General features: G+C 39.8%; 1 protein-coding gene across 3 annotated transcripts; it reads right to left on the bottom strand.

Annotated features, from left to right (window-relative positions):
* Positions 1 to 111: 111 nt before the first annotated feature.
* hmg20a (high mobility group 20A) lies at positions 112 to 10,618 on the bottom strand (the record flags this gene model as incomplete). Of its 3 annotated transcripts, none has more annotated exons than XM_080876419.1 (9): positions 10,462 to 10,618; positions 8,419 to 8,508; positions 8,051 to 8,260; positions 6,836 to 6,968; positions 4,740 to 4,777; positions 3,637 to 3,709; positions 3,149 to 3,364; positions 824 to 956; positions 112 to 639 (listed from the first exon to the last, which is right to left on the bottom strand). In XM_080876419.1, the coding sequence occupies exons 2-9, from the start codon at positions 8,482 to 8,484 to the stop codon at positions 636 to 638; spliced, it is 873 nt and encodes a 290-aa protein (XP_080732545.1). In that variant the 5' UTR covers positions 8,485 to 8,508; positions 10,462 to 10,618. The 3 variants fall into 3 exon arrangements, with proteins under 3 accessions (XP_080732545.1, XP_080732543.1, XP_080732544.1); XM_080876417.1 differs by having other exon boundaries at positions 3,637 to 3,712; positions 10,462 to 10,617; XM_080876418.1 differs by lacking the exon at positions 112 to 639 and having other exon boundaries at positions 820 to 956; positions 3,637 to 3,712.
* Between the last annotated feature and the right edge of the window lie 2,005 nt (positions 10,619 to 12,623).

Here is a 12,623-nt window from a genome sequence, read left to right as displayed (position 1 = left end):
AGTTGGAAATCTAGGGCAATGGTGTCTTGTGTATTTAGCTCTGATTTCAGAGCAAACATATGGTATTCCCCATCATATCACGAACCTCTCCAAACAAACTGAAGGCTTACGTGATGTAAATGCATTTATTGAAAACACAAACACTTTTCACACAGAAAAAAAGAAAACAAGAATGGCACATTTTTCACCTCAACAGAGCATGAAAGAAAGACAGTCTCTTCAACAGTATGTCCTGGGCATGTAAATACAAATCCACTGACAACACATCTGATAATGACTTAGATATTGTTCTGGAGGTTGCTATAAACAGACAGTGAAGACCGAACAGGAGCAATAACAACAGAAAAGTGTTGTAAATATTCTCTGATTACTTTATAAAACAAACTATGGCTATGTTAATAGTGTGTGAACAGGTTTACAAAAAAAACAGAAGTAAAAAATTATAAATAAATATGTGACGCTACATTACCCTCGCTTGTATCACTTTAGCAGAGTAACAAAAGTTGTTTTAAACTCGGCTGAAATGAGAGATCAACAAGAAGATTGGACGTAAAGAGGAAGGGCATAAACCAGGAAGGAGCGTCTGTTTAATGTCCTGTGAGTCAGTCCATTGCATCAGCTGAACTTGAATCCAATTATCTGAGTCAAACAGCAGTAAAACACATGATTAAAATTCTTCACAGATGAAACAGGAAAAACATTCAACTGTGGTGAAGCAGAAGCATAAGAGTGGCCTGTACATGAACTAGGAGAGTAAAGTGAAAATTACATCAAGTATGTAGAAAAAATCTAAATTGGAGTGGAGGATGGAGGTATCTCTTACCTGTCCAAGCGGTTGACCACCTCTCTCACATTGTTGATGAGATTCTCGTGTTCTTGAGGGTTACTGACAATGATGCTATGGAGCTTCTTCATGTAGGAATCAATGGTTTCAAGAGTGGGTGTCTCGCCACTGCCTGTAGGCCCACAAGAGTGTGTTTTTCAGGTCAAATATGTTCACAGAAAAGCACAGATATGACCAAATATGTCTCTCAAGCAAGAATAGATAACACAAGCAAGATTAATCACATCGTAGTAGGACGACTCATACGACACGGTCATGCTGGACACTGTTGACTTTATCAATGTCAAAAATGCTTCTGAACGGATTCCTGCATTTCCAGACACATGCTAACCTACAATTCCCCAAAGCGACCCTCATACTAAACCATAAATTTGGCTCTGTCCCAACTTCTGCGACTAGCAGAGGTGCAACAAACAATAGTAAAATCTACAAACATGAATTGAGCAAGTTCTCGTTCAAGAGACCTTACAGTCTTTGTTGAGCTTCTCAGACACTAGACTTGAGAGCGTTTTGCAATCAACTTTCAGTGCAAAGCTCTTAGGAAATAATTCCAGGAGTGTTCTGACTATTTCTGCTGTTTGCAGACTCAGTGTCTCTGCTGTGAGAAAGACATTCAAACAGGTGTGGGAGAAAACCAGGAAAACATCACAGCTGTGAACTCAGCATAGACTTTAAATGTAGATGAAACAAGAGTAAAGACAGTGGGAGCAAATTCCATTTCAACAATAAATTACATTAAAATAAAGAATTCCCTGATTCCCAGGCTCATTACAATATGGTCTACAAACAAAAAAATTGAGTTAGCCGTGTTTAAATGTGTGGATTAATAGAAGATTCTGGAGCTCAAGGAATAAATAAATACTTTGTCTATGTGCATGTATGGCTCACCATCTTCAACCGTGACTGTAGAACTAATATCTTACTACACTGGTTCGTGTGTGTCGAGGGATGAAATACTGTTAGTGGATCTTAAGTCGATACCAGTTTATGATGTGCATTCATCAGCATCACACTGAGCCCAAAAGTGCAATTGCACAATTTAAGAAATAAAAGCAGTGGATTTCTATCTTGTTTTTTTGCAGGGTTTTCCATTAGGTACCAGCTACTTTTTTATTACCTGCTCGGCCGGGGTTCCAAACAATGCAAACAGGTACTAAATACTAGGTATATATTTGGTTCGACGTCCACTGTATAAAAGGCCCCAAAGTTCATAGAATAGTTTTACTGGTGTTTATAAGTTTATATAAGTTCATTTAATATTCAGTCTTCTGTCTGTTTGGGCCAGCCCACCTTCTAGTGACATCATCCGGTTAGTAAGGTGGGCAGTTTAATGTCGGATCACCCTCATTTCATATGCTAATTTATGTTGTTAGCTTACCCCGGTTTAGCTTTGTTGACGCATGTACGGTCGCTCGTATGTCCATAATGTCAGTCCTGTGTTATCAGACCTTCTCTGTATGTTGTATGTGATGCTTGTGATTGTTTACTTTGAAATGGCGGAGTTTGTAGTGAACAATTAGGTATGTGGATTAATAAAATAGCGAAGTTAGACCGGAAGTATGGCGTCCCGCTTGCCCTTCACAATAAGAGCATTATAGCGGATTATAATGGGGGACGCTTTTATTTTGTACAACTACCGGAAGTAGTTCCTGTGTACTGACGGTTGCTTAACCTCGCACTAATACTGTTTAGTTGCATAGTGTGATCTGATCTTTATATTTGATTATGTTAACTATGTTGTATTATGTTTATATTTGAGTATTTGACTTGTCTATTCTCTTTATTTATCGTTATTTCCCTTGTTTATTTCCTTTGTAGGAAACCACACACACACACACACACACACACACACACACACACACACACACACACACACACACACACTTGTGTACACCCGCTGTGTTTACAGCCCCAGAAATTGAGTGGTGACAATAAAGTGCCTCAGACGGAACCTCAAGCTCCCTCCTCCTTTCGTACTCTGGGACAATTTAGCCTTAAGTGGTGTTCTGGCCGACACACCGGGGTGACCGTAGTGCTCAAAGACTGAATCAGTGCCACAGCCGTGCCTATCTTTGATATCTCCACTACATCCACCTTTGTTGTAGCGTTCGTGTCACATTTTAATTACGCTGCTATGACAACAAGCATGCAAACAAGGGTTGTGAGGGAAAACCAGCCGATCCAAGTCAATCCGTGGCGACTCGGCCCAAGTAGGTACTAATGGAAAAAGAGCTTTATTAACGCGATCTTTGTTTGACACCTTTGTGAATGCCGGATCCACAGAATAGTGCTGGGTGCTCTCACCTGGCAGGGGTATAGTGGAGAAGCTAGAGCTGAGAGCCTGGCGCAGGGTCTCCAGGTGTTGGTGAAGGAGCCCGTTGCGTCCCCTCTCCTGCATGACGTCCCCTTCGAGCCTCTCTACAGCGCCGCGCATGCTCTCCACGTGCTTCTGCAGGGCTGCGTTACGCTCCTCATACTCCATGTTTGTCTTACGCAGCTGCCGCAGCTCAGCTTCACGTGCTGTTCAGGGAAACGTATGCAGAAGAAAGAGTGGTAGATCACAGGGGGAGCTCTGGGGCAGATGATACATCTACACATCAATTTTTCATTTGCTCTGAGAGTTTAGGACATCAGTGAGTTGCAAGCGGAGCTATTTTAGGACAGTGGCCATAAAGTGTGGTGGTCCTTAAAGTAGCAGAAGAATGTGTTTAGAAACTAGACAAATGGACACAAAGTTTAAAAACAAATAATCATTTTTAAGAAGACAGCAGGTTGGGATGGAGCTCTTTTACCTTTGCTGTGGTTTAGAAACTCCTCTGTGAAGATCGGTATGTCAAACACAGTTCTGTCCTTTCCTTCTGCATCCTTCTGTTTATAACCGGAGACAGCGAGACAGAAAGAGATAAGCTCAACGGTGAAAACACTTGGCCACGCAGACTGACAGCAAAGAGGTGGTCATTTATCTAGCTGGGCTGTGTGTGGGTGGGTAATTGATTTTATACCTAGCCACTGGGGAAATACAGTGATACAGTATAAGAAATGAGGAGGTAGACGTAATCTCATCAGTGGTGCTTCTACAATATCAAAGGCTCTGAAATGGTTTGCAATAAATTTGCAATAAAATACATTTTGAAACAGAAGCGCAAGACGCAGCACAGCTTTAATCCCCTCCTCTAAAAGAATCATCTTTCCTCACATCTTAACATAATGACATTAATGCTGAATCCTCATTAAATTCAAAACACTGGTATTCCCTCAGGAATCTGTGATTCCAAGTCAAGTCACCTTGGCTGTAACCCTTCAGAGTGTGCTGAAAGACTTACAAAGGAAACCTCTTAAACACACGGAGAACTTAATAAAAACGAATTACACAGTTAGTACAAGGCAAGCGTTTGGATCAAAAAAAACACAGCACCAAAGAGGATTAAGCCCGCTTTAGTCACGCAACAATAGGCACTTAACACACAGAGCAAGATGAGGGCAAACAACCCAAGAAGTTTGCTGGGTGACAAAAGCCAGAAAACACACACATATTAAGAAAACTTTCAACTAATGACTAATTCTCTTTCATTTCATGCTATTACAGCTTCCTCATAAATACTAATAAAGAGACCATGATGGAAAAATTACATTAGCACCAATATAGATGTGATTCACAAAATGCCACATTTGCTTCGTTTTGCTGTAAATACACCATGACCCCAACATTTCTTCTGTTTTCTTTACAACCGCTAAAATGCTGACTAAGTACATAAAGTGCTCATGTCTTCCTCTTTACTCGACAATGATATCCCCCTCAACATAATGAGTGATCTTATCTCATTATTAACTTTGTGTTTGAAGTGTTTTAAAAGATAGAGTCAGAGTACGTGTGAACGAGCAGAGAGTCACTGACCTCGTGAAGGGCCTCGTTGGCTACCTGGTGTCCGACATCTGGAATGGAAGGAAAGAAGCAAAGAGGACAGCCAATGATTCATTTATCTGGAGAGGTGTGTCTTTACCACAACACAAACTGACAGAGTGAACAAAAGTAGTTCAAGTAAGGACAGAATAAATCCTCTCAGTGCACTTTGTATTGTGAATCATCGGGAACAAAGCAGGGCATCAAGTTCAGATCACGTTCTCGTATTTTTTTTTCAAGAGCACAGCTGTTTGTGTCGTTAACATTTCTGGGATTTAAAAGGAGAGAGCTGAAGGAGAGGTAATGCCGCCCTTATGTCGAGCAAGCAAAGCAACGGCCTCTAGGGCCTTACCTTGAACTGTTACTCATGAGCTCAACTAGGGCTGCACGATTTTGCATAAAATGAGAATCACGTTTTTTTGGCTTAGAATTGAGATCACGATTCTCTCACGATTCTCTTTTCCAGTATAAATATTTATTGCACTTATTAACTGCACATCAACTTCGTAACAGTTTAGACTGAACATAAAAACAATAAATAAACATAAAAACAACAAATGTCTCACATTTTGTCGTTGCCACAAAATATCGTACTGCTTGAAATTCCGTCTCCACCATTGCTCGACGCTGCGTGTATAGAGCAGGTAGCGCAACAATAGAAAAATAGTTGCGGGACGGCACTGTGTAGCGTTTGTCTAGGGTGTTGATCATTTTCCTAAATCCCTCGTTTGCACAGTGTTGATGGGAGCCATATCTTTGGTCAGGTGATAAGTGATAGCCTCCGTAATTTCTTTGTGCCTGCGGGAGTTCGACGTGTATAGGGAAGCGCTGTATAAGGTTCCCGTTATTGATGTTTGGGTGGTTGACAGGGACGGATTTTCTTCCTCCTGTCACTTTCTCGTCATCCCTGACGTGCTCTCAGTTGTTTTTTCCCTGCTAATTTTAGCATCACACGGCACAGCTTCTGTATCACGTGGTATAAGACTCCGCCCTTGTCATTTGTTGAGCAGGAAGAGTGAGCGCTTGTTTTCATGCAGAGTACGTCCCGGATCAAAATGCGGTACAATCGTCATCGTCTTTTTTTTTTTTTTTTTAATCGTTGTCATTTGGAAATGAGATCGCACATAAGTATGAATCGAGATCGCGATTTTCTAACGATTAATCGTAAATTCAACTAAGAAGTTGCAAAGTATCATTTTCGATTTTTCCGCTGAATGAGGAACAAACAAAGAATTTGTTGTGATTTATGTTTTACTAAATACTGAAATATGTTCAATTACTAAACTGTAAGCAGAAATATGTTAGGGGTCTTTGTTAATCAGAAAAGATTTGATAGTTTTGTTTTGTCACAATCGACTTAATGTGTATGCCTTATTAGTATTTTTATTCACTTAAGCAGAAAATCACAAAAGTATTAATGAGAATTAGTGTCCGACTGATATTAGCCATTTACTGGTATATCTGCATTTGTATTTTTAACGTCCAATAAATATAATACATTTAAAATTTTAAAAAGGAGACGGGAAAAACACACTTGGAGCATGTTACGAGTGTTAATGTTGCGTATTTTGGCTAGGGAGTGTTAGGGAAATCTTTTTATTTTCCTTTGTATGTGTGTGGAAAAAAGAAAAAATATCAGCCAAAAATCAGTATTGATATCAGTCTTATAAATCCTATATTGGTCAAAAAATATATATCGACTCTAATGAGATATGATTTTACAAAGAAAAGCTCTAAATAATCATTTGGTTCTCTGTTCGAGAACTCCTTCAAAACTCAACATTTTCAAACTTCCATTTTGTGTGATAATGATTTGAAAAGACAAACAGGAACCACAAGAACACACTGACTGCTCACTGTACGGTATGATTTTCATTAGATACACGTTTATGTGAGTCATCCTGTCTGGAAGGGATTTGCGCACCAAAGAAAGGCTGGATTATCCAAATATCATCAGACAAAGGAAGTAACTCACTTGCCAAAAGCTTTCAAACAGCAGACCCTAATGGATGGTGGGCCACGAGCCAAACTTTTGATTTTCAGCATTCGATGCCAACCAGCCACCCTGCTGTTTTCTGACCAGATCTCACCTCCCCTGTGCCTCTTGCCCTTCTGCTTCTCCTGGACCTTCCTGGTGAAATGTTTGTAGGCCTCCGTCTTCTGGTACTTCTCCAGCTCTCGCATGTAGCGCTCCTTATCGCGCTCTGCCTCGTCCAAGTATCGCTGCAGAGACGAGAAACAAAGGTGAGAAAAGCCGGGGAGACTTAGATGCAAAGGCTGGAAATAAGATTTGTGCAAAATATGATGGAGGATGATTGTGGGTTAGATTGTGAGATGAGTGGGAGTAATTATTCCTAATCAGTATGAATTCTTTTCAACAAACTAAAAAAAAAAAATAATGCAATTTTCCAATATTAATAACCTACAATCGCTCAATTCACAGAAGGGAGAAAAAGCATCTTGTAATATAATTAGTAGAAAAGCTTATTAAACCATCTCCATTCAGAGGTCTCGTCCCAGCGTACCGCCTAATCAGTCTGAGCTTTCGACTCTGTGTGAAACACATCGGCAGCAAAGTTGCACATGCTCTTTGCCAACTTTGGAAAACAAAACATGTCCAGACATTTCAAATATTCTCTGTAAAAATAGCAAGAAGAAAAACTCCCACACTGAATAGTATAAATACTTGATTAAGAATGAGGATTTTTCTTCTCTTTTGCTAGCATTTGTGAGCTGATCACGAGAGCTAAAGGGACTCCAAAATGATTACGGTTCTGCCGGATCTTTAAATGTGCATCTTAAGCTCAGTGGTCCATCTATAGATTGGGACTGGAATAAAAAAGTTAATCTGTTAGAGCAAAACTCCAAATGCTTCAATCATAAGACGATGCTCGTTTCTGCTGTTCTTGTATTGCATCTGAGGGCATCAAGCTTCGACAATACAATCTGTTAGAGGCCGTCAGAGTTTCTTTGTCAGCTGCAAACACACGGTTGCTATGGATTCTAAGGGAACTTTTTCCCTAAGTCGTTTTTGTGCAAAGTGAAAAACTACTCTGTGTTGGCATGTTCCAGATGAATATTGCTTGCTTCTGTTCTCTTCATGTTCTTCCACTGCTTTCTCAAAAGCTGCACTCCATAGTTGGACGTGAGTGAAAACAGAGATTTGTTTTTGAATGCTTTTGCAGGTAATCTTAAAACAGACTCGCATACAACTGGGAAAGAAATGCCAACAGAAATGTTTTGACACATGTCTCTCCACCACTGTGGGCTCACTGTGTAATCCTGTCTCAAACTTCTCTGCTGACCTGCTTCTCCTCGGGGGGCAGCTTGCTCCACTCGTTGCCCAGCATCCTTGTAATCTCTGGAAAGGGCACGTCTGGACGCTCTGCCCGTAGCTGCTCCCGTCTGTCGTTCATGAAGCGAACATATCCTGTCAGGGGGGCCTTGGGAGCGTTGCTGTCCTTCATTGGCTTCTTCCTCTTCCTCCCCTTGGTCCAGCTGCCACGTCGGGGTTTCTGCCAGAAAACAAAAACAAACATGTTTTAAAGGTTCACGTAGGGGTTCTACCCTGATGTGTACTGGCAAGACTTTCTTTTAGTGTGAACTGGAATTTTTTATTAATTTATATATGTATTTTTTTCGATCATTCGATATCTGTGTGTTCACCTCTTACCTCATCTCCGTTTCTCTGGCTGTTGTTGTCAGCATTGGCTCCAGGTGAGCCTGTCTGCTCATCCATGACTCTTACGATGGAAGATTAGATCTGGAGGAAAACACTAGATGTTAGAACAAAAAACATTTCACAGCAGACACAGCCAATAAACTATTTTAAAAAATGAATATACGATCTCAAAAGACCAATGTTTAGTTAACCTAAAGATCAGGTGAAAAACTAGGCCATAGATTGCTGCCCAAAGGTGGGTTAAGCATTTTGAGACTGATCGGCTTCTTGTCCAAACTCCACCCAGGTTTGGCTGCAAAACAGTCTCTTGGCCAGCCACATTTCCTCTAATAGAAATGTCTTGCTGCTATCAATCACAATTGAGCAAGTAAATGAAAAAAGAAAAACACAACACATTCACTTCTCAAGCACTAACGCAGCCTATTTTTAACAGCAGCAGTGTGGCAGTATTGCCTTAAACTTGGAGATAAGAGAACACCACTCAACGTGCTAAAACACTCTCTCAATAAAACCGCACTCACTCACTGAATATCAGTGCTTAAAAAAATGAGATTAACTTGGAATCGCCATATTTTGGGAGCCTCTAACCCACTTGAAAACACTACAAAGCATCGTTGCAAAAAAACACCAAATGAATGGCGATAGCACGGAATTAAAACCTGTGCTGATTCAGGCAGCTGCAGCCCAGGTTGAGCTCTAAATATAGGAGCAACACTGTGCATTTTAACCTTTGACCTCTCCTTTGAAATGGGAAATACACCTCTTTAGCCTGGATGTGGTTTCTGCCCTCTGCCATTAAATACTGTGGGAAAAGTCACAGAGGAATTAGTCAGTCTACCTCAAAAAGCTCTTATGGAAAGCCCCCCCCCCCAGAAGAGAAGGGTAAGCCAGGGTTTTCTTTCTTAGACTTTTTTTTAAGACCCTGAAAAAGTGATAATAAAATCCAGTCATTCTGCAAACTTATCCCCTGTCTGTCATCCAAGGAAGCTTATTTGATTTTACTTTAGGAGTTCTGGGTTAGGTTGTAAGACGCCGGGTTTGACTAAAAAAAAAAAAATCTCACAAAGAAGAAAAAAAGAGCACAGAAAAGACTAAACGATCCTCTGTGTAGCAGAAAAAGGCTATGCCACAGTGCCCTCTGCTGGACCTTAGCACATGATGCATGACTCAAAGCTCTTTTCTCCAGATAAAATGGTCCACTATCACAATCTGTGAGATAAAATATGATGTTTAATAGTTTCACTTTTTACATGGTGGCATATTCAAGCAGCATGTGATCACCACAAGGCATATACCAGAGTGCGCTTTGTCCTTTATTATAGTATACAGCTTTACCTTGGTACAAGGAGGTACCTAGGCCAACCGATGTTCCTATATTTTACACAGCAGTAGCTATAAATTATTACACACCACAGGAAGCTGTTAGGTTTAGGAGCTCTCTGTCAGTCGTAACGACGTTTATATACGTGTATGTGGGATCTTCTCTGTGTGATAATCAACCATTAGCGTTTAGCCATTAGCGGCCTATCCCCTGAAGCAGTATGTTTAAACAGTAACACGCTAGGCCAGATAGTGATTAGACTTACATTTAACTTACTGTAGCTAGATGTTTATGTGGGCTATTATACTGATGTATCGCTAAAATTAAATGAATAAACAATAATCCATTTGGCCAGCAGGAACAGCGAACTATACTGGCTGCTACATGATGCTAACATACACTTACTAGGCAAAGCTAACAGCTGCTACAGGCAAACTGCACTCTTTGGCTGTGTGTCAGCTGAATGGCAATCAATCGACTAAAAAAGGGAGACATATTCAAATGATAATTATCAAAAGTAACAAGCTAACACTAATACATTAAACTTCTTAGCTGATTGCGAAGTGTGCTCCTAGCTAGCGTTAGCAATCAATTAGCATGAAGATGGGTCATCGAAAGCCTTTGTTTTCATTTAACCTTGACATGTGATTTGATACATCAGGAATCTAAATATTTTATATGGATATAACGGAAGCCACTGTGTGGAAACTAACCTTAGATAACGCACCCTCTAGCTGGAGCTGCCCAGAATATTTTCCTAATCAAAACAATAAAAATGTCCACTCAGATAGAATCGCACCGGATAGACAGAAAGCAGCTCCTGATGTACTTAGTCCTACTACAGACGGTTTTCCCTACGCGTATGATTTGATGTTTCATATTATCAATGCTTTTTTGGCAGTTGTGAGAAAAGCGATGTATTTATAGCGCAATGCGACTTTTCTGAATATATATATAATAGGCAATAAATTTATACATTTGACTGTAACTGGGTGGTCTCTGATTCCACCCATGCAAAACAAGCACGAGAAAAAACAGCATAAGAAACGAAAATTAGAAAATATTTTCTACGTGATGTCTTTAAAATCCACAAAAGGTGATTTTCTTTGATTCTATACAGCGAACTGCTCTATGCTTTCTAATTCTTGGTCTCATTTTTCTTCGTGTACCCAACAGACCACCCTCATGAGAACGCTACCTCCCCCTACTGTTGAGCATAAGCATTACATGTCTTAAATTGATCCGTTTTTCAAAGTCAAATCTCTTGAGAAATTTCAAGCCTTAAGCCTTACTAATCAAACAAGTGAACAAGCTACAAACCAGAGCTTGTTAGAAGTATTTAATAGATGAGATGAAAATCTTTCTTCTGATTTGGGTTTCAGTTAGGAGTCTTTAGTCCTTTTGTAATTTATAAAACGATCCACATTAATTCAACCACTGTTATTTATTTTATTTAGCCTTTATTTAACTGGGAAATCCCTCAAGATTATTCTCTCTTTTGCAAGGGAGGCCTGTCCAAGATGGTGCACCATTGCAAAATTACAAATTATAAATGAATTATAACTCAGTACACATAAGAGGAAATAAAGCAGGTCAAAGTTAACACAACATGAACATAATATAAAAATAGAATGAATAAATACATAGAGTCCAGCTTATGAATAACACTCGCACTCTTCAAACGCAGAAGACTTTATAATAGCTCTGAACTCTCCAAGGGAGACTAACACATTCAAAAAAAGAGAAGTCTGCACTACCAAGTTCAGAAGAAATCCTACAGAGGAGTGCAAATTAGTAGCTGCTGTTTCAGGAGTTTACACAGATAAGAAAGGGTGTACAAATATACCAGTGCTGTTGTCTCCTTACAACAGCACAGCTTAATGAGGGACAAGAAACCAGATTATAAAATGATATTATTATGAAATGTAAAGTGCAGAGAAGGCAGCATGTATGTAAATATGTGAAAGGTAAAGGTGAGCATAATGAAGAATTTAAGAATGCACTAGGTGCTCTCTTACTAGGTGCATAAATACTTAAAAATTTGTTGGTTGATACTCTTTCAATAAAGTCTATGCCTAGCAAATAAAAAAAAAAAATTTGTAAGAGATCTGGATATGCTTTCTGGAAAGCAGCATTATGCAATGATGCAATGATAACTGTGGGTGGCTGTAGCTCATGAGGTAGAACAGGTCACCTAATGATCGGAAGGTTAGTGGTTTCCTGACTCCTGGATGTCAAGTATCCTTGCTTTATCCTTGTTCTGAAGGGTACTATCAAGACATTAACCCCACGTTGCTCTCCGATTCATCCATCGGAGTATAAATGTAGTTTAGAAGAAAGTGCTTGTGTGATTGGGTGAATGTGACATATTGTATAGAGCGCTTTGAGTACTCCAAGAGAGTAGAAAAGCGCTATATAAGAATCAGTCCGTTTACCATCTGATCCAGACTGAAGCCAGCGGAGTAAAGTATTGTGTCACCTGCATAAATGTCCACTTTAGCTTCCCAACGTTATGAATAAAAACCAGAAAATTAAACAGAGCCATTATCAAAACAAACTAAAACTGAACTTTAGGGGATTCCTTTTGAAATGTTGACATGTATCCATCTGTATAAACATAGTGTTAATACAGATAAGCTGGTTCAAGTAGCTCCTGAGCCATGCAATAGCCCCGTCACTGAAAGCAACATCACTGAGCCTAACAACAGCTTGGTCTACAGAATCAAATGCCTTTGATGGATTAGCAACCGAGACGGCACAGATGCTTCCTGTCCAAGGAATTAATGATATTAATATAATTTGTCACCGACCTATTTGTTGTTACGGTACTATGACCTAGTCTAAAGCCAGACTGGGTTTCACCTACAGTCTTATT

Source organism: Rhamphochromis sp. 'chilingali' (genome assembly GCF_963969265.1).
Source record: "Rhamphochromis sp. 'chilingali' genome assembly, chromosome: 2".
Lineage (NCBI taxonomy): Eukaryota > Metazoa > Chordata > Actinopteri > Cichliformes > Cichlidae > Rhamphochromis > Rhamphochromis sp. 'chilingali'.
This window is presented reverse-complemented; position numbering and strand designations above follow the sequence as displayed.